This window comes from Cryptomeria japonica, chromosome 10 (assembly GCF_030272615.1).
Source record: "Cryptomeria japonica chromosome 10, Sugi_1.0, whole genome shotgun sequence".
NCBI lineage: Eukaryota > Viridiplantae > Streptophyta > Pinopsida > Cupressales > Cupressaceae > Cryptomeria > Cryptomeria japonica.
The window spans coordinates 456184883-456208297 of record NC_081414.1 but is presented as its reverse complement, the minus strand read 5'-3'; the positions used below and the strand labels follow the sequence as shown (position 1 = coordinate 456208297).

Below are 23415 nucleotides of genomic sequence, written 5' to 3'. Positions count from 1 at the left end.
GAGTTCCGAGGAAAGGAGAAGCTTAAGAGAAGAGGCAAAGGAAAGGAAGGCTAGGAACTTCGAAACCTCGGGGTTCCAGAGTTCCGGAAGGAAAGGAGAAAAGGGACAAGGAACTTCGGAACCTCGAGGTTCCGGAGTTCCGGGCAAAAGGAGAGAAAGGCTAAGGAGAGGAGGGGCTAAGCTAGGGAAGGAACTTCGGACCCTCGAGGTTCCGAAATTCCGAAGAAACTGGAGAGAAGATGAGGGAAGGAAGGGAACTTTGGAACCTCGGGGTTCCGGAGTTTCGGAGAAGGAAAGAAAGCGGCTAAGGCAGAGAACTTCGAAACCTCGAGGTTCTAGAGTTCCGGGGAAGAAGACAACGTCAAGGGAGGAACTTCCTCCAAACAAGGCAACACTTCACACTTCATGATTCTTCTCTCCTTGATCAACTGGGGCTGCGCTAGTCCATGGAACATATCTTTGATCGGTTCTCACTGATGGACCAAGGGTGTCATAAAATGACAACAGTACTCTTCAGAACTCTTCAAACTCCAAAGTCCCTGAACTAACCGAGCCGAGTCAACAAGACTCCCTGATGCAGGAGCATCCTTGGTTTTTGGCAATCTTGCATCAACCAAAAACATTTACATTTCAATTTGTTTTTTGTTCAATTTTGCCTTGCAATTTCAGCATTCTATTTTGCATTTTGCCGCATTTGTTCACCGGATCTTGTGGTGTTGGATTTTGTTCGTGGACATGTTCATCTACCTTATCCTAGGTCTATGGGTTGTTTGGATCTTTTTCCGGCAAGTTATCGTTTCCAGAATATGTGCTAGTTGTGCTAATCAAAGCACCGGAGCTGCTTGGATCTATTTGGTAATGGAGAATCTTGCGGATCATTTTCGTAGCTTGCGGAGCCCGATTTTGTACCCTCCAATGTTCCTTAGCTCGTGGCCGACCTTCCCCTGGGTCCGCACATCTTTCTATGTTGTTTCCAGAGGAATTCTTTTGGCGAAGGCCAACTTAGTTGTTCTTCACGTTACATCTTTATTCATCAACAATTGTATCTTGGGCTGATGTGGATCACCCTAGAGCTATGAATATCATATAAATCGATGTAATTAAGCATATGGAAGACAGATCTTCAGATATAGAAGAATAATCAGAAAATTAGGAGGTCCGGAGATGGCTCGCATTCTTGCTTGAGCCCAGATACTGTATTTTTCAGCATGTTTGTAATCAGCCCTGTGTGCCGAACCAGATAGCCCACATGTTGCCGACCAATTTGTACTTGAATTCCATGATATAATATGTTTGATTCTGCATTGCCTCCATCACATTGTGTTGCTTTTGTTGTGTTTACTCTTGCTGCACGGTTCGGACTGTTCTCCTTGAGAACTCTCCTACCGTGACTGCACCATGTGGTATCAGAGCGAGTTTTTGTTCCGGAGATTGCAAAGTCCTGTAAGAATTTTGTTGTGGGGTGGCAGAGTGAGGATCCGACCCGCAGCTGCAGAGGACTTGTGTAAAGATGGCCCGAAGAAATGCTAGAGGTGGTGGAGCGCATGGAAATGTAGACCCTGCTGTGATGGAAATGTTGAGAGGAATTGCAGCTCGATTGGAAGTTGTTGAAACGGCCCAAAGAAGAGGTCGACATGTTGAAGATGTGAGCGATGATGAAGAGGAAGTAGAGGCAGGAGAAGAAGGAGCAAATCAACCGGCGATCGATCCAGAAGAAGAGAGATTTCTAAAAGTCTTGACCAGAGTGAATACCAAACCACATTTTCACCCACCGGATTATGATGGCAAGTTAGATTCAAATGAATTGCTTGATTGGATCACAGAGATGGAAAAGTATTTTGATTTTGAGAGCACAGCTGAAGACTAAAAGGTGAAATATGCTTGTACCAAGTTGAAAGGACATGCGTCTCTTTGGTAGGAACACTTGCAGGTAGATAGACAGAGAAGAGGTAAAGAAAAGATTAAATCTTGGGAGCGAATGGTTAACAAGTTGAAATCGAAGTTCTTGTCTGCCGATTATCAAGTGAATCTGTTCTGGAAGTTGCAAAACCTGAAGCAGAAGGAACCTAGTGTGAAGGAGTATACAAAAGCATTCTACAAGTTGCATATCAGATCCGGACACACCGAGGATGAGATTGAACAAGTCGCTACATACTTGAATGGGTTGCGGATGTCTATACAGGATGAACTTAGTCTAATCAAATTGTAGAGTGTTGAGGAAGCATATCAATGTGCCCTGAAGGTGGAGGAGAAGTTGAATAAAAGACATGAGCAGAAGCAAAGAGGTAGAGGAGGAAGATTTCAGGGAGGAAGAACCTATACTAGAGGGAGAGAACCCTGTGCAGATCAGAATAAAGACAAGGAAGTTAGCAAAGATGGTAATTCATACCGGAAGGATGACAACAATTTTTACCGGAGAAAAGAAAATGATGGTTACCGGAATGAGGGTTATAGAAAAGAGGACAGAAGACAGGAAAAGAGAGTGTTTAGAACTTTAGAGGAACCTGCTTTAAATGCGGAGGAGAAGGACATCGTGCTTTTGAATGTAAGAGGACAGAAAACCGTGGAAGAGCAGCATTGGCGGAAGAGGAACCTACCGGATCAGCTAACAGACTGGAGGATGGAGATACAAATAACCTTGTTTCGGAAGAGATGGTGAATAAGCTAAATTTGGAGAGATTGAAGCACCCTAAGCCCTATTAGATAGCTTGGATTCAGGATGATCATAAGGTATTGGTAAGTGAACACTGTTTGGTAAAATTGAAGATTGGATCTTATCATGATGAAGTTTTGTGTGATATTATGCCTATGGATGTATGTCATATCTTGTTGGGTAGACCTTGGGAATATGATAGAAAAGCAGTACATGATGGAAGAAGGGACATATACACTATTGTTGCAAATGGGATGAAACAGACCTCGTTGCCTTTGGAGGAACCTTTTAAGAGTGAAGTTTGTACTAATGCTAGAATTTGTTTGGTAGATGGAAATAAATTCTTGGATGGGATAAGGCATGAGAATATGTGTTTTTCTTTAGTTCATAAGAAGATTGAAAACCCGGAGCATGAAGAAGAACAACTGGAGACGATAAAAGAGTTGCTGACAGAATATGGAGACATCATTTCAGATAATGTACCTGATGGATTGCCGCCTGTGAGAAGTATCAATCATTGCATGGACTTGATTCCCGAAGCTAGTTTGCTTAACAAAGCAACACATCGGATGACACCAACAGAAAATGAGGAGTTGAATAGACAAATGCAGGAGTTATTGAAGAAAGGTTTGATCAGGGTAAGTTTGAGCCCTTGTGCAGTCCCAGAAGCATTAGCATTTAAGAAGAATGGAGAATGGAGGATAAAACTGACTCTAGAGCAATAAACAAGATCATAGTAAAGTACAAGTTTCCTCAAGGAGCACAGTTTGGACCTTGTAAGATCTTGAGGAGATTTAGTTCTGGAAATGCATATGAAGTGGAATTACTTGATACCTTGGGTATTTCACCCATATTCAACATTGCAAACCTACATAGTATCATGAGGCAAAATTCAATGAAGACAGTGAAGCAAACTTGGAGAATCAAATGCCCCAAAGGGTACCGGACCAGATTGAAGAGAGTTTGGATAGCAGAATTGGGCGTAACACCTGAGGCACACAATACAGAGAGTATCTTGTGAAGTGGAAGGACAGACCAGTGGAAGACTCATCATGGATTTCTCAGGCTGAGGTAGACTATCTTGGTTTTCCTCTAGCCCCCACAAAGTGCGGGACTCATTTTTTTTATCAACCCCCGATGTCTAATGCAGGAGCATCCCTGGTTCTTGGCAATCTTGCATCAACCATAAACATTTACATTTCAATTTGTTTTTAGTTCAATTTTGCCTTGTAGTTTCAGCATTTTATTCGGCGTTTTACCGCATTTGTTCACCGGATCTTGTGGAGCTAGATTTTGTTCGTGGGCATGTTCATCTACCTCATCCTAGGTCCGCAGGTCATTTGGATCTTTTTCTGGCAAGTTATCGCTTCCGGAATATGTGCTAGTTTTGTTAATCAGAGCACCGGAGCTACTTGGACCTATTTGCTAATGGAGAATCTTGAAGATCATTTATGTAGCTTGCGGAGCCCCGATTTCGTATCCTCCAATGTTCCTTAGCTCGTGGCCGACCTTCCCCCTGAGTTCGCACATCTTTCTATGTCGTTTATGGAGGAATTCTTTTGGCGGAGGCCGACTTAGTTGTTCTTCACATTGTAACTTTATTCATCGGCAATTGTATCTTGGGCCAACGCGGATCACCCTAGAGCTATGAATATCATATAAATCGATGTAATTAAGCATATGGAAGACAAATCTTTAGATATAGAAGAATAATCGGAAGATTAGGAGGTCCAGAGTTGGCTCGTATTCTTGCTTGAGCCTGGATACTGTATTTTGAGCACGTTTGTAATCAGGCCTATGTGTCAAACCAGATAGCCCACATGTTGCCGGCCAATTTGTACTTGAATTCCATGATATAATATAAGTTTGATTCTGCATTGCCTCCATCACATTGTATTGCTTCTATTGTGTTTACTCTTGTTGCACGGTCCGGACTATTCTCCTTGAGGACTCTCCTACCGTGACTGCACCACTCCCCTGTCGAGTCTAGCCGAGTCTTGCTCCAAGACTCTCTAAGTCTCAAGCTTGGACTTCTAAGTCTTCAGCTCAAACTCTTCCATTTGGTGCTTCGACGTAACAACTATGCTTTTTTAAGTGAAATTTCAACTTTTCTTGGTCATTTTTTGCTCTTATTCACCCATTTCACCTAGTAAAGCATCAAAATAGAAAGAAGATGATTTGAAAAGAGATTTTTTTAGCATTTGAAGTTGATCAAATCATCAAACGGAAGTAGCAAAAGTGGATGCAATGGAGGAAAACAAAGACACTTTGAAGAAACATCTATCATCATTTTGATATTGACTTACCTTGTAGTTCAAGGCTTGAAAAATTTACACTAGCAGGTGAAAAACAAAGATGTAGATTGTATTTGGTTGTTTTTTTAAATTGTCATATCATCATATGTAAATAGTTATAATGTTGAAATATATTTATTATTCATAGTTTTGTTGTATAACAGAGTATTGTTCAACTTTGAAACTATGAAATTTCAAATTTTGAGAGCTTGAGGATCATGTGACATGTAATGTTTGAATTATGACAAATTGATAGTCAAATTAGACTTTAATCATTTTATGTTTTCTAAATGCATTAATGTCCTTTTTTTGTGTAATTATGAGGTTTTTTTTGGCTGAGTTTGTGCCAAGTTTTTTGTTGAGTCTGTGCCAAGTCCCAAGTCCGAGTCAAAATTTTGGGCTGTCGAGTCAAGCCCGAGTCCGAGTCTTCAAACTATGGTTTATATAACTAACACTCATTAAAGGAGTAAGATTAAATAAGGAAATTAAATTGTCCATCATCAGTTGTAGAAGTAACATTCATAAGGTGGAATTTGTTTTGAGGTTGGTGCCTCATATTGAAGAGACTGGTGTCTCCTGCTAAGTTGGTACTTAGTTGTGGGAAATGGTACCTCCAATGGGTTGATGCCTACAAATTGAGGGGGTTGGTGTCTCCTATTATGGGTTGGTACCTATAAAGTTTGTAAGAAAAGTTTATATAAGCAATATTTTTCCGTGGCTTTATCCTGTATGATTTTCCATGTTAATCATATGTTTTACTTGTGTTGTATAATTGTTAGATCTTATGTGAATGATATTGTGCAATTGATGTTATTGTGATTATTAATTTAAAAAACTAAAAGATTGTATTATACTGATTCACCCCGCCCCACTCCCCCTCTCAATATAATTGTGTGGTCATCACTATCATGCTATTAGAGTTGGAAAGCTTACGTTTCTTGTGTTAAAATTAAAATCAGAAAGCTATAAACACAGATAAAATTATCCTGGAAAACCCTCCACCTGAGGGTGAAAAACCCAGCCACACCAAAAGATAGTTTTATTGAAGTCTCAAAATAAGTACATATCTGTCTCACTTAGAAGGCAATCATTTTAACAATGATTGATAATGCTCAGATAGAAGTTGACTATCAGAAAATCTGCATACAAAATAATGTAAAGAAGATGCAATTGAACAAATCTGAGCACTCCAATGTTCACTGCTGAATAAAAATGATCAACTCAGGAAATAATAGTAGCTACGAAGTCACAGCAAAACGAACACCTCAAAGTAAGTCGATATTCTACTAAATAACCCACGGCACATGAATAAAGAAACTTCCTTCAATAACCGATAGACTCCTCAAGAAGAAACCGGTATACGAGACAATTAGGACGGTGTCAGTTACACACCGACATGCATCATGGGCCAATGAAGTCCAACGAAGGGAAGGAAACGGATTGCCAGCTAAGACAAAGTTGGTGACAGCAACAAGGTCTTCGATACATGAAGAATAAACAGCGAAAGATGTAAAATGAAACCGAAACATTTCCAGCTTGAGAGCACGAGAAAACCATAAATACGGCAGGTATGATATCGCTGAAGTTACCATCTTCGACATCTTGTCCTTATGTAGAGATATATGAAGAAAATTTTCATATCCTAGTGACAATGGCCTTGTGATAAATAAGATTGCATAAATCACACAATAATAAAAACTTCAAAATGTGGAAGCATACATAGATTAGTACACTTTCAAATGAGTTTTCCATTCCTTCGAAAAACTTCCAAGCAAACCTCAATAACTGATGTTACTCACAACTACACAAAAATCAACATGTACTCTGTTATTCAGGCATATTATATACAGTTTTTCAAAACTCCGAAAAATATTACTCTTTCATTCTTTTGAAAGCAATCTGTATGTTTTTTTCAAACTTCTTCATATCTTTGTACTAATTCAATTAAAAATCTGATATACTAAAAATCAGCTTTAATTACAGAAGCATCCTTATCACTTATAAAAATAAGATAGAAGGTAAGTCAAAATCATTAATGCATACGTATACTTTATTAGACTTATTTACCTAAATAAAAGACGTTCACTTTAATGCAATGGACCTGTGCGGAAGTTTCTATCCAAGCTAAAAACTCAATAGAACATTGTATATTAGCCATACAATATGAGCCTTCTTTTCCACATATGTGTATGTATGGGGACACAATCCTAACCAACAAAGGGTTGTTGATCCGAAGCTAATCATCTTAGACTATATATACTTGCTCCTTCAAAGATTAAGGAATGGAAGGAAAAAATCTTATCGTGGAAAAACTTTGTAGTTAAGTATATTTGAATTAGAGTAATGTTGCCATGGGTGATTTTTCCAAAGAAGTTATGGCATTTCCCCTACATGAACATCACATAATGATAAGTAAACCATACAGGACAACAAGAAATAGTTTCTTGCAAAACACTAATCGTAAAATAAAGGCCTTGCCTTAAAACTAAACAATTGAATTATGGTAGATTATCACATAGTCTAATATGCTGTTATACACCACATAGATGAAACGACAAACTCAAATATTTGAAGGTGAGTAAAAGACTGTACAATTTCCAACTATGACTCTAGAATGCGAAATAGACTACACCCTTGGTCTGTTGGGTTGCAAAATCATGAATCGTATACACGCAATAATAATTGATAAAACGACATTAGAATAAGTTATTTCACACTTCCTCACCTGTGGAGGGGGAGAGACTTTGACTTTCGACAAGCTGCCCATAGCCGTGTTCGAGTCGGTGTGGTGAAGGGAGGAAGCAGTGTAGGTTTGGCGGTAAGAATGAAGGGATTGATCGTCCAAGAGGCCATTGTTTACGATTGACTGGACTCACAGCTTCAATGAATAACAAATCAAACCTTACATTACCTTCACTCAAGCTCACCCTCATGGACAAAGAGAGAGAGTATATTCTTTTCTTGGTATTCATCTGGGTCTTCGTTTTAGGCTGTGGCCCCAAAATATCCCCCAAACTTGATTTACTTCTATCAGCTGACTAAGATAATGATCTTTTCCAATTTTAAATAAAAAATAAATAAACTTTATATTAAAATTTTGTAAAATAGAAGCAATAAGGTAGAGTTTTATTCATTGTAAAATAGAAGCAATAAGGTATAAAACATTCAGAAATGATTCTATTAATGTTTAATGGATGTATTTTAGGCTAGTAATAATTTAATGGTGAAATAAAAGTAAATATAGAGGATTCATAAACAAACAATCACAAGTAAATTCAAATTTAAAGTTTCAATTTCATATAAGATTCTTCTAACTAAAGTAGGTGTCTTCTATATCTGGGTTATTTCCATGGTCTATTTTCTAAGTTATCATAAAAAGCAAATGGAAGCACATAGATGACTTAAGGTTGTCATTAAAGAAGTCTTGAACAAGACAAGGCATGGATGAAACAAAACTCCAAATAAATGAACAAATAAGGCATCCACCTCAATACATACTCAAATAAGAATAAAGAAATAAAGGCTTTTGTTGCAAATAACTTTCACCTAGATCACCATTGGGTCAACATTATTGTGGTGAGTGAAGCTCTTCTTCCCATTCAGCTTTCCCTCAACTCTCAGATGCTCAATCCTGATTTTGAGGATCTTATGATTTGGAATGGTACTTCCTATGGATGTTTTTCGGTGGCATCAGTTGTCTCTTTGCTGACTTCTTCCTCATCTCCCCCTCCTTTTTAGGTAGAGCTTGGGTGAAAGATCTCATTCCTAAAGTCAATATATTTTTTTGGCTGCTTCTTCAGAACAAGGTTCTTACCATGGATAATCTTTGTCGTAGAGGATTCATGATCCCCAATAGGTGCTACCTACGTATGCAGGCTGAGGAATTTGTCTCTCATATTTCTCTACATTGTTCCTTTACTCATGAAATATGGAGTGAAATCCTGTAGAAATGGAACCTTTGTTGGGTGTTCCCTAAGTCAGTTTAAGACCTCTTCTTTCAATGGAATAGTCCTTCTTCCCACCAAGTCATCAAGGTCCTGTGGTATTTTATCTTTCCTCATCTCTTATGGGGGTCTGGAAGGAGAGAAATAATAGAGTCTTTAGGGATTTTGCTCTTCCTCCTGAGGTGGTTTCAGAGAAAATTTGCAAGGCCATTAGGGAGAACATTAACCTTTTGGGTGGTGATCTCAGCAAAAAGCCTAGTGTCCCTTGTAAGGATTATGATCTTAGAGTGTCCAAGGAGTGGTAGCTAAAATTTGATATATCTAAATTCATGGGTCAGATCATGAAGTCAAGATAGGGTCTAGTGTGGCATTACCCTCCTAGTGGATGGGTGAAGATTAATTTTGATGGGGCGGCTAAGGGAAACCCGAGGTCGGCTGGGTGTGGGGGAGTGATTAGAGATGAGAATGGCAGATGTCTTGTGGCGGTGGCACTCCCCATGGGTAGCCAGACCAACCACCTTGTGGAAGCCATGGGAGCTTATCAAATGCTAGAAACTGTTAGACATCTTAATTGTAGAATGGTTTGGATTGAAGGTGATTCTAACAACATTATCAAATGTCTAAAAGGGGAGAATAGAGCTTTATGGACTATTGAAAATATTATTAAGTCCTCAATCGAGATAACTCAAACCTTTGAAAGATGCTTCATCTCTCTATTGGGAAGTTAATACTGTTGTTGATTGTCTTGCTAATTTGGGTATGAAATCCAAATCTAAAAGAACATGGTATGGGGAGGACACCCTGGCGAAATATGTTAAAGCCCTTCTATCATATGACTGAACACATGATAAATTGGCAATTTGCCCACTTCTTTTTATGATGTCATTTATTGATAATGTGATCATTATTGTGAATGGCAACTATCAAAAAGCCTTGGATATCATTGATTTCATTTTTACTTCGCACACTTTCTGGGTTGTTCCTAACTTTATTGGGTTTGTTGGCTCTTTAGAGAGCTGTCTGGTTTTCTACCTATTTTGGGCTCATTTTCCTCTATCTGGCAAGATGGGTGGAAATAGATGAAGGGCGGAACCTGCAAACTGTGAGAATTGAAAAAATAATGTGACCATCTGGTATCAACTGCAGCAAGGTGGGGAGACGCCTTATTTGGAGAGGCTTCATGGGAATGATCAGAGAGTTACTAAGATTTTTGTGAAGGAGTGGAAAAATGGGAAGCTCAACTTATTTAGTAAGGCGGTTGTGGTGGATGAGAGCCTCATTGCAGAGGTTACCACCCTCTCCACGGAGGGCATTAAGTTTTATAGAGATAGAAAGCTCTCGGATGGGGTCGTTAAGAAGTTTCCCAAGATGGCTAACGAGAAGACAAATTTGGTGAAGGTTAATAAGTCTAACTTTGAGCCGAAGCAGATAAAGCCCATTTGGAGGGAACTTCTTAAAGCTATTATGGAATTCTTCACTCTAGATGGCAGGTTCATGAAGCTTATGGGTACCACTTTGTTTTTCTCAACCACTTCAGACATAAGGTGAAGATTTCCTTTCCCTTTTACTTGCTCTCTTATTTGAATGCCAACATTAATGAATATAGGGAGAATCCCCACAATAAACATGTTTTGCATCAAGGGTTAATCTTGCTAATCTATGAGCATTTTAAGGCTAGGGCCTCTGAGAACCCTAATCGAGCTCTCTCGGCCCTCTGAAAATGATGGGGAAGATAGTGATAGCTTTGAGAGTGAGGGATGGGACACTGAGGATGAGGAGGAAGAGGTCGTCCCCCCCCCTCCCAAGAAACCTAAAAGGGCGTAGAAGAATTTTTCTACAGGGACCAGCAAGGGCAAGGGTTCTCCTTCAACGGGGGGAGCTAAGTTTGCGAAGAAAGTTGAGGCAAAAGGGAAAGGTTTTGCCCTTGTGATATCTGATAGTTCCCAAGAGCATGATGTTCCTATCTCCCCTCCTAACTCTGAGGACTCTCTTTCTCCTCATGACAAGGAGGAGAATTCTCAGGCATCTATGGACTTGAGCTTTCAAGATTTTCAGCCCAAGCAAGAGATTGCTTTTAGGGTTTTGGAGACCGCCAAAAACATCTCTGTGTATTTCTTTAGGCTCTTTAGATGGGTTTTTCAAGAGATTAAAAGCCTCAATCTCAAACAAAGAGCCCTTTCTTCTAATATTGAAGACTTACATGTGAATAAGGATATGGGGGAGAAATTGTGGGTTTCTACTAAGCCCATGCACTCAAGTGGTGTAAAGGAGAAGCCTTAAGGGACCTTTGTTTGTGCCCTTTGGAATGAAGATGAGAAGAAAATGATGGCAAGTTATTTAACCAAGAATGTGGAAGCAATTGAAAAGATGAGGGATAGGTATGATAACGAGTTTAGGGAAGTGGAACAGAGGATCAATAAATGTGAGACCACCCTATGCAATATTATGGAGCATAGTCACAAAATTATTAAATCCTCGGCTGAAAATATGGCCAAGCTTGAAAAACTAGGGTTTTTGTTGACCTGGACTAGGATAAAGATTTGGGTACTAAGGATACTTCGGGTCTGAGCAAGAGAACTAGGGCGAGAATGAAGAAGAAGACTGCTAATCTGCTTTAGGACATCCTAGAGTTGAAGGAAGTGGCCCAAAAGACAAATCGACTTGAAGCTGAAGTTGTTGAAACTTTAAAGAACATGAGTTAGTGTTGTTTCTTCTGTTGGTGTTGTTGTGTTCTTCTGTTGGCATTTTGCTTGTTTTTTTTATGGTGTTGGGTTGGGTTTATCTCATTTTGTCTTGTTTTTCTATCAATCCTGATGTCTTTCTGGTTTATTTTGTTTTGTTGGGATTTAATGATACATTATTTGTAATTTCCTTGTAAAGGGTTTTGGGTCCCTTCAAAACTTGTTTTTACCTTAATAAAAAGCTTTCACAAGTTTATGTGGAAAAAGTAGTTATAAAGAAAGAGAAAATATTATTTTGATGAATAATCTCATTCATGATCATTAACAAAATGCATACATAGAGGTCAATATACCTTGGAGGGAAACAATACTTGTAGCCTGTTTGAAGACTAGCTTGCATCATCTTTGATGTGAAATGGGTAGATGGAAGAGGCCTAAGAAGAATGAAAAAAAAGAGTTCATAACTTTTGCACATACAAACAATTGAATTAGAAACACACTTTATTCTTGAATCAAAATAAAACCGTGATATTCAAGCCAAATGTTGTTGTTAGCAAGGTGCTTTGCCTAACTAGTCCACCGCCTAGGTCTTATCCACACTAATATTTTAAGTGTGCCTAGGGTATGTAAATAGGATACTTATCACTTTATGTTTCAAAGCATAAGATTAAGATACATGTCATAATCTTAGCAATCTCATTCTCACCTAGGTCTATATAACCAAGGGATTCCATTTGTATTCTCAATTAATCATCTCATTATATATTTACATATTTTGATAGAATAGAATTATTCTCACATTTTTTATCTCTCATGTGCTTTCATTAAAGCTCCTAGATCTCAGGTGGCTACATTTTTAGCTAAATATTGCATTGGATTATTTTGTACCAACACTTATATGGTATCAAAGCTTATGGGATTTGCTTCTTATTAGTCTTTATTAAGAGATCTAAGTTACAAATCTTGGTGCATCTTGAAAAGTTAAATTTGTACTCAAGAATCAAAAAAATTGATAGGAATACCAAATTTGAGGGGGTTCCTCTTTATGGTTTTGTGTTGCAAATTTGTTTTGGCTTGTTGGTGCAAATTCAACCTCACCATTGAGTTTAGAGTGTCCAAAATGGTTAAGTTAATCTTTTGATTTGTCCAAATTGGACATGTGAAGTCGAAGGGCTAGGGTTAATGCTTTTGAATAATGTAAAGATAACTTGTGATTAATCTCAACAAGCTCATACATGTCATTAGAATCATTAGGATCAACATTGTTAGTATGAACAACATTATTATCATCATCTATATCATCATCTAAATTAATCAAAATAGTATCTTTAACATAAAAAGAGGTTGAACCACCATTTTTCATAAGCATTTTTAATTTAGGTGATTTGAGTCAATCTTCCTCCCTAGGGTTAGGCGAAGGTTGAATAAATGGGACCAAGTAAACATTTGGTGTCTTTGAGGAGGAAATGGTTTGGGAAGAAATCTCACGATCCTTAACACGATGTCTTTGTTGGCATTCTCTTGCACAATGGTTTCTTTTAGTTTTAATAGAGACTTACAAAAGTTGAGGATCAATTGACATAGATTTATTTTCTTCCCTTATTGGGGAGGGGAGGTGTGGGCAATGGGGGGGACAAAAGAAACCCCAATAGGTTGAGAGATACATGATTCCAATTACTTTCCTTTATAGGACATAGGAGGTGGGATTGTGGCATATATGGGAGGAATAGAAAGAGTAGGAAGAAGATCAAGTCCAACATGAGGAAGAGGAATATTCATGGGTGTAGGGTCTCTAGGTTTACTCAAGGCCATTATCATCTCATTTTTTCATTTTTGTTAAGATAAGAAAATGATGTCATTTCAAATCTTTAAGGGCTCGGGTTATTTAGGCCAGAAGTAATCAAGAGTAAAATTTCCACGCTTCATTGTGGGTTGGTAGAGGCTATGATTAATCATTATAATAGTACCATTATGAGGTAATTTCAAACATTTATGAATTGTAGAAGGGATATCTTTCATGGAAGAAAGAGCCAAGGATGTCCCAACTTCACATGAAATTGATTCGATGTAGGAATAATAAAAAAGGTGACATCTAAGCACTTATTACCAACCTCAACGGGAAGAGTTATAGAACCAATATTAGGACAAGAAAAACAAACATACACCTTAACCATAACATTAGATTTATCATATGTTACTTGATGTAATTATTGATTAAAAAGATGTTCTTCAGTAATCACATTCATCATACATACTAGATCTATGAACACCCCTTGTGAGAGTTTGTCTTTGATCTTAGTTGTAATATATAATGGGACATTAGGTGCAACAATGGTCTCAATAGGATTGAAGGTAATGCATAAATCTTTAGGTTTTTCAACGAGGTTCACAAAATTATTAGATCTACACCAAGGTCATTAGGGGAGAAAGCAAGTGGCTTGAACTCAACACCATTAGTAGAATGAGAAGGTAATGTATTGGTGAAGATTTGGAGGTTTTGGTTAGGAGGAGCTACAAATTTATTCCCTTTGTCATTCACACTAGCTACATATATAGTATTGTTATCAATAAAGTCTTGAATCTTGTTCCTCAACTGGTAACATTTCTCACTGTCATGACTTGGTTGATGATGATATTAACAAAAAGCTTTAGGATGATGGGAAGTTGGCAATGGTTCAAAATAGTCAATTGTTTTTATGGCAGGAATTTGCAACACTTAACATTCATCAACCTCAACATTATACTATGCAAAGACTCCAAAAAGAGCAGTTAATTATTTTCTAAAGTATTTGGATAAAGGGGTCAATCCTGGTGTCATGGCTACCACTTGAGTGTTGGCATTATTATTTCTCTTGATGAAGCATTTGTTGTGTTTGAAATTCATAAATGATTGTTGAGAACTCTTATTCTTATCAACTAAATCCATTGAAGAGGATGATTCAAATTGGCTCACTTGAAGCTAATAATTATGAAGTACTAGCACACAATTGTGTAAAGGAAGTAAACTCAAAAAATAGAAGCTTGTCTCTAATTCCTTTTGTAAATTAGCAATGAATTCTTTGAACATCATGTTCAGGCACAAGAGAAGCAATTTGTGAATGCAAATGTTTGCATCTACCAATAAAATTAGTCACTTTTTCTTTAACTCCTTGCTTACAATCAATCAAATCAATTAAAGTAATCTTAGGACCAATGTTATTCTAAAATTATTGAATGAATGCATTAGCCGATTGTTGAAAAGAAGTAATAGAATAAGGAGACAAAAAAATATCACTGCAAGGCTTTTTCTCTAAAAGTTCGAGTAAATAATTTTGTTTATGGGTCTTTGATTATGAGAGAAATCACTACACAAGGTTTGAAATGTCTTTGCATGAGTCAAGGGATCACCTTTTCTATTGTATAACTCCAATTGGAGAATTTCCACATGCTTAGGAGCAACTGCACAGACAATCTCATCAAATAGTTGGCTTGCTACATCAAATGTAGGAACATTGAATTTGGATTCAGTTAACAAATCCAATTGGTGTTGTAAGGATGTGTAGTGGTGAAAATTAGGGTTTCCAACATTAGAGAGGGAGAACCATTATTTTTTGCTTATGATGACCATTACATTTAATAGAGGGGGAATCCAATAGATCCATTCACAAATCAGCAAAGATTAAGACCAAATACTTATTATATTGATTGATTTGGGGTCATCTTTTATAAATTGAATTGATGAATTAAGATAAAGTGCTGGTAATGAAGGTAAAAACATGAAAATAGTGAGCTAAAGATACAGGATTGAGTTGTGCACTTGGATCTGAGAAATGTATGCAGATTCGGATTTGATCCCCGAAAGAGCACCTAAAATGTCAGGATTGTGGTGGTGGTCGTCATGGTCCTCCGTACTTTTCGCACACCAAAGGGGGATTGATTTGTCTCTGTAGATAATGTCAATTATGAAGATCACAATTCCGTACCTTCTTTCTACACCCAAAAAGAAATGGAAATAGGTTAGGAATAGGGGCTTGCCTAAGTCAAACCCTAGTTTTGGAATTAACCATGAAATTGAGATAAAGATAATTGAAATGTTGTAAGGAAAGATTCTCCTTTTGAGGGAGATGTTGAATAATGACTAAAAAACCAAATGATATACCTCCTTGTGAGGTTTTGTTTATCTCCAAACGAAATTAGCGCTTTATGAAGTCTTCAACAAAATAGGACGAAGATGTCTACTTTAATGCTTGAATCTTGACTTAATTGTTGCTGCAAGTCTTGAAGGAAGATTGATTGCTGCTGAATTGCTCTTGAATGATTGATTGTTTGATCTCATGTGTGTCTTTTCTCCAATTGATGTGTGTGTGTGTTGTGATCAAATGAGAGGGGAAACCTCCTTTTATACTTGCCCATCAGGAAAACTAATTAATTTTCTGCCATGAGCCAACATAGAGATAGGAATCCCGCCCAAATTTGAAATGCTAAATTGGGTCTTTGAGGGGTCCAAAATGAGGAGGACCATGGTGCCACCCTTTGGTCCTACCCTATTTTGGGGCTAGGACAAGGTGCCAAATACATGAAAAAGTAAAAAATGGTGCAATACATGAGGGGCATGAGCATAATCAGGTCCTAATCAGGCCAAGGGGCTCAAACGCTAAGGTAGGGACCTAATGCAGTCAAAATTACAAAGAGGTGCAATTTTATGACGCTAAATTTAGCCCCCACTTTAGCAAGAGTATGAAGTCAATCATACTCTCAGTAAAGTACAAAGGGTTCACATTGAAAAACTTTCACCAAGTCATCAAGGAGGCAAGATACACCAAGCCCCTAGTGGACTTTAGGATCCCACAACTTTGAAAACAAGATAAAAGGGACATCATGAAGGATGGAGAAAGATAGAACCATGATTGTAAGCCTAGTAAGGTTCTGATGCAGGAGCATCCCCGGTTCATAGCAATCTTACATTAACCAAAAATATTTCCTTTTATGTTTTGCTTTCTGTTTTTAAGTTTCAACATTTCTTTCTGTGTGTCCCGGATTTGGCTCACCGGATCCTGTGGAGTTGGATTTTGGCTTGAAAACCTGATCATCTCTCTTATTTCAAAATTGTGGAGCATTTGGATCATTTCCAACAAGTTGTCGCTACCGGTTTCCGTGATAGCTTCCTGTTACCGGTTGACAGTTTCATGTTACCAGTTGCCTGGACCTATTTGCATTTGTGATCTACCGGATCCCTTTCATAGCTTGTGGAGCCCCGAGCATTGATTCTAATGTTCCTTGGCATGTGGCTGGCCTTTTCCGTGATCTACTCTTCATCCTTGGATTTTCTAGAGGAATTTATTTGGTGGAGGCCGACCTTGTTGGTTTTACATGTTAGGTCTTGTTATTTGGGTTTTGATCCTTTTTTTGGGCTGACCAGATCCCCTTGGATCATATAAACCATTGTAATAGAGCATTAGAATGGAAGGTAGAAGTGAGACTCAACATAGAAGATAGATCTTAAGATTTGAGGTCTCGGTTGTGACCTATTATGTACCTTTGAATATCTTTTAGCAGGCTTGTGAGCGGGTTTCTGTAACCCAGTTGTTATCGATTGGTTGTAATCAATTTTCATGTTATAATTCAATCTTTTCTGCATTGCCTCGATCATGTCTTTATGTTTCCATTATGTTTACCCTTGCTGACCGGTCTGAACTGATCTCTTTGAGGTCCCTCCTAACTGGTGACTGCTTCAAGTGGTATCAGAGCGGGTTTTCATTGCGGAGATTGCGTTGTCCTAAGAATTTTGTTGTAGGGTGGCAGACTGTTGAGCCGACCTACAGTTGTAGAGGACTGGCGAAATGATGGCTTGAAGAGGAACTAGGAATGGTGGAGCACGTGGGAATGTAGACCTTGCTGTGATGGAAATGTTGCAAGGAATAGCAACCCAGAGAAGAGCCTACATCGAAGATGTAAGTGAAGATGAAGGAGAAGAAGCCCCAACAAATTAAGTAAACCCACCGACAGTTGATCCGGATGAGGAAAGGTTTTTGAGGGTTTTGAGTAGGGCGAATACTAAACCTCATTTTACCCCACTAGAATATGATGGAAGGTTGGATTCAGATGAGTTGATGGATTGGATCTCGGAGATGGAGAAATATTTGGATTTTGAAAACACTACAGAAGAAAGGAAGGTGAAATATGAGTGTACCTGATTGAAAGGTCATGCATCTCTTTGGTGGGATCATTTGCAGGTTGATAGATAGAGAAGGGGTAAAGAGAAGATCAAGACATGGGATCGGATGATTGCTATGTTGAAATCAAAATTTATGCCAGTTGATTATCAAGTGAATCTGTTCCGAAAGTTGCAGAATTTGAGACAGAAGGAATCTAGTGTGAAGGAGTACATCGAAGCTTTTTACAAGTTGAATATCAAATCCAGACATGTTGATGATGAAGTTGAACGCGTTACAAGATATTTGAATGGATTGCGAGTGTCTATACAAGATGAACTCAATTTGATCAAATTACAGAGTGTTGAAGAAGCTTACTAGTATGCCCTGAAGGCAGAAGAAAAGCTAAACAAAAGACATAAGTAGAGGCAGAGAGGTAGAGGTGGAAGGTTTTTTGGAGGAAGAGGATATACCTAAGGTAGAGGAACCTATACAGATCAAAATAAGGACAAGGAAGTAAGCAAAGAAGGTAATTCATACCGGAAAGATGATAGAAATTTATACCGAAGGAGAGAACCGGATGGCTACCAGAATGAGAATTTTGGAAGACAAGACAAGAGAACATTTAGAGGAACTTACTTTAAGTGTAAGAAGACAGAGAATGCCAAAAGAGCAACAGTGGTGGAAGAAAACCCCATCAGATCAGATAATAAACCGGAAGATGGAGAACTGTTGATAATGAGGAGAGCTTTGTGTCATACCAGGAGAGATGAAGAGCCCTTGTAGAGGAAGAATTTGTTCAAGACCAGATGTAAGATATCTGGTAAGTGTTGTAGAGTTGTTATTGATAGTGGTAGTTCAAATAATCTTATTTTAGAAAAGAGATGGTGAATAAGTTGAATTTGGAAAGATTGAAACACCCTAAGCCTTATCAAATAACATGGATTCGGGATGAACATAAGTTGTTAATAAGTGAGAAATGTTTGCTAAAATTGAAAATTGGGAACTATCATGATGAAGTCTTGTGTGATATTATGCCTATAGATATTTGTCATCTTTTGTTGGGTAGACCTTGGCAGTTTTATAGATAGGAAATACATGATGGAGGAAGAATACATACACTATTGTGGCCAATGGGATGAAGCAAACCTTGTTGCCCTTTGAGGAACCTTTGAAGAGTGAAGTCTGTACGAATGCTAGAATCTGTTTGGTAGATGGAAGGAAATTCCTAGATGGGTTAAGACATGAGAATGTGTGTTTTGCCTTAATTCCTAGGAAGACTAAGAATCCAGAGCATAAAGATGAACAACCGTAAGAGATAAAAGGTTTGCTGACAGACTATGAAGACATCATTTCAGATAATGTACCTGATGGATTTCCACCCGTGAGAAGTATCGATCATTGCATGGACCTGGTTCTCGGAGCTAGTTTGCATAACAAAGTTGTACACTAGATGACACCTGGTGGAACCTAAAATTACAGGCAAAAACTTGGTAATTGATAACCGGATTATTCAGGTTGGACAATCAAAAAATTATTCTTAAAAAATTATTCTACAAGGAGTATATCTTACCCAAGAATATTTTTTGCAATGTGATTATATTTTACATATAAATGATTTAAAAATAAAATATATTTTTACAAAAGGGTAGGGAGAGGAAGTTGAACACTCAACCTCTCAACCTGACCTTCCTAACTACCCATACCTACCCTCCCCTTTTACCAATTGCTCCATTGTATTACATGAAAATGTTTATTAGGGTAAATTACTATGGATAATAATTTGCAAATATTTCCACAAGATTTTAATTTATTAAAGTAATTTTGAAATGTGGAAATACATTTTGAAATATGTGATTTAAATAAATTATTTTTACCCTAAAACATTGGTAAAATATATATTAGGGTAAAATGTTATCTCATATAAATGGATCTTATTTTGAAAAATATGTTAAAAGGTGTGAAATGTACTAATGAAGAAAATTGAATTTTGATATTGTTATTACCTTTTTTACTCTCTTGTAAATTATTTTTGCCCTTAATCACTAAATTAAATACTTTAGGGTGAATTTTATTTATTAAGAGATTAATTAAAGGATAAATATTTATTACAATGTTGTTTTATGTGCAGAAAGCTAAAATTCTTGGGCAAACATTAAAAGGGAGTATTCTTCATCCAAGATTACATTTTGACATTTTTTTTGTGATATAATATTTCTAATTATTACTTGTGAAAGGCATTTTGATATTTATAGCATCTTGATATACTTATGCAAGTAGTATTTTCTTTTTGCCTTTTAAGAAATTATAATTGTAATATTTTTTATCAAAAGGGAAAATATATGTGGTATTGGATGACCTAAATAGGGTTTGATATATTACTATGTCATTTTATATTCTCTTAGTATTATTTTCACCCTAGGTAAATAATTTGAACATATTCATTAGGGTGAGTCATTTAATGCTTGATTGCTTTTTGCAAAGGTTATTTCGTATGATATAATATTTCCCACCCAAATTAAAGATTACCAAAAGGTGAGAAATTATTGTAACATTATCAGAAGGGAAGTATTTTCTTTTACTTACTATACAAAATCTTTTACCTTATGTTATTTAATAAAAACTATTATTGGAATAAATATTTACAAGTGTTTAATACTTTGATTTAAGTGAATTATTGTAAATAAGTATTTTACATAGGGTAAAATGATTATTGCCTAATCTAAAGTGGAATATATTTAATATTTAATTAATAAGGGATTTGATTGGTTTATTTTATGTGTAGGAGATATTAAATATTTACGGGAAGTATTATCAAAGCGGAGGATAAAGGATATATTATTAAAGCTTTATTTAGTGTGTATTTTAGGGATTCAAATGTAATTATCTCTGTAAACCAAAGGGTGTGTCCTTTGGAAAAACAACTGTTTGTAACTCCCTCCTGTATGTGAAAGGGTGTGTCCTTTCACATATGTCTTTTGGATCAGGTATTCATAGGGAGTCTTTTTCAATTAAAAAAAGGAGGAGACAAATTCACAATCTGTCAGGCTGCCAGTAGGGGCTATGGGATGTCTATATTGGAGAAGTATGTAAGAATGGAAGTATCATTTTGAGCAATCATTGTGTAATGGAGTATCTGTAAGTGTAGCTATTGTATGCATTCACTCTCCAGAAATTAATATACAAGATTCACTGTTTCAATTCCAGAATTTGTGTATACTTTTGTGTTGATGAATTTCATTTTGTCTTCTTGATAAATCTGATAAAGGGTTTAATACAGTGTGCCACCACAAGTTGCTATAATTGAATATAAGATTTGCTTCTTCATGTTCTTATAGCACTTAATGGAACCTCTGTATTGATAGTCTTGTGTTACAAGTTGCCTAAAAACTGTCTCAAGAGTTTAATCGAATTATTTGTCCACAAAGTATCGTGCATATTCCTGGATAGAGGCACTGGTCTGTCATTTATTTCTGAGATTTTGGTTTGTATGCATAAGGTCCTTACAGAGAAACATTCTTCCATATCCTATTTGAACTAATCCTTGCAAATTTCATTCAAGTCCTGAAAGCATTTCATTTTCAATATACAATATCTTTAACATACACTTTTATTCATATTCAGTTTTAGGTTTTCAAAGTATTCAGCTAAAGCACATGATATAGCATAGTTGCAGAACACTAATTTGCCAGTTGTGTAAACTTTCTTAGAAGCTTAAATCCACATTTAAATAACTCTTTTGTGCTTGAGAGGGAAGGGTACACCTGCCTAGGTCTTGTGGAGCCTGAAGTGCAGAGGGATTTGGTCTTCGACCATCCCTGTTCGTTGGTCGAGGCTGATTGGATTTCCTAAGGGGTTGGCGAGTCTTTGGGTTTTCCAATCTGTGGTTTTGGGCACCAACAACACCGATAGAGAATGAAGAGCTAAATAGACATGTGCAGGAGTTTTTGAAAAAAGGTTTGATCAGAGAAAGTCTGAGCCCTTGTGCAGTACCATCAATATTAGCACCTAAGAAGAATGGAGAATTGAGAATGTGTACCGATTCTAAAGCAACAAACAAAATCACAGTGAAATACTGGTTTCCTTTGCCTAGGATGGATGACATAATGAATTGTTTGAGTGGAGCCAAATACTTTACAAAGATAGACGTGAAGAGTGGATATCATCAGATCGGGATCAGAGAAGGACATGAGTGGAAGACAACATTCAAGACAAATGAAGGATTGTATGAATGGTTGGTGATGCATTTTGAGTTAACTAATGCACCGAGTACTTTCATGAGGCTGATGAATGAGGTATTGAAGAAATTATTGGGTAATTTTGTTATTGTATATCTGGATGACATTCCGATTTTCAGTAAGACAAAAGAAGAGTGTTTGTTGCATTTGAGACAAGTTTTGCAGAGGTTGAGAGAAGAAAATTTGTTGATAAATCTTAAGAAGTGTACTTTCATGAAGGATGAGTTAGTCTATTTGGGATTTGTGATATCTGAGGATGGTTTGAAGATGGACCCTGAGAAAGTAAAAGAAGTTGTTGAGTGGCTTACATCGGAAAGCATTGGAAAGGTAAGATCATTTCATGGATTGACTAGTTTCTACCGAAAGTTCATCAAAAAATTTAGTTCAGTTTGTAACCCTATGACCGAGACCATGAGGGGAGATGGGAAGGAATTCAAGTGGACCACCAGAGCAAACAAAAGTTTTGAGTTGTTGAAAAGGAAAGTGACTGAGCAGTCTGTTTTAGCTTTACCGGATTTCAATAAAGTATTTCAGGTGGATTGTGATGCAAGTGGAACAACAATAGAAGCAGTCTAGAGTTAGAAAGGGAGAGAAGTAGCTTATTTCAGTGAGAAATTGAATGATTCCCAATGGAGATATTCAGTGTATGATCAAAAGTTTTGTGCTATAGTTCAAGCCTTGAAGAAGTGTAGACATTACCTGTTGCCTAAGGAGTTTGTGTTGTATACGGATCATCAAGCCTTGTAGTATTTGAACAGTAAGAGTAAGTTGAATCAGAGACATATGAGATGGGTAGAGTTTTTGCAGAGTTACACCTTTATGTTGAAGCATAAAATTGGGAAATCTAACAAATTTGTTGATGCATTGAGTAGGAGAAGGAATTTGCTGACATAGATGAGAGTGATAGTATTAGGATTTGAGGAATTGAAGACCTTGTATGATGATGACCTGGATTTTACAGAACCTTGGAGAGCATGTAGAGAACCAGTTACAGTAGATAGAAACAAGTGGTTAGATTACTTTATTCATTATGGGATGTTATTCAAAGGAGTTAAATTGTGCATACCTAAGAGTTTTATGAGGGAGAATCTAATAAAGGAGAAACACAGTGGAGGATTAGCTGGACATTTTGGTATTGACAAAATGGTAGCATTCGTGAGTGAGCAGTACTTTTGGCCCCATATTCATAAGGATTTAAAGATATATGTGCAAAGTTGTAGATTTTGTCAAGTTGCAAAGGGTAGTAGTTAGAATGTGGGATTGTATAAACCTTTGACAGTATCGGTAAGACCTTGGGAGGATATAAGCATGGATTTCATACTTGGATTGCCTAAAACATCGAGGGGGAATGATTCTATATTTGTGGTAGTGGATATATTCTTGAAGATGGCTCATTTCATACCTTGTAAGAAGACATCAGATGCATTACATGTAGCAGACCTATTTTTCAAGGAAGTAGTGAGATTGCATGGAT

The 23415-nt window shown here is 37.2% G+C and overlaps 1 protein-coding gene across 2 annotated transcripts in view; it reads right to left on the bottom strand.

Moving 5' to 3' along the window:
• Window positions 1-7959, bottom strand: part of LOC131067522 (ubiquinol oxidase 4, chloroplastic/chromoplastic) — a 154385-nt gene extending 146426 nt beyond the window's left edge. For both annotated transcript variants that reach the window (XM_058002554.2, XM_058002555.2), the window contains exon 1: window positions 7673-7959. In XM_058002554.2, the coding sequence (XP_057858537.1) occupies window positions 7673-7800 (128 nt within the window). In that variant the 5' untranslated portion in view covers window positions 7801-7959. The remainder of the gene's footprint in view (window positions 1-7672) is intronic.
• Window positions 7960-23415: the final 15456 nt, after the last annotated feature.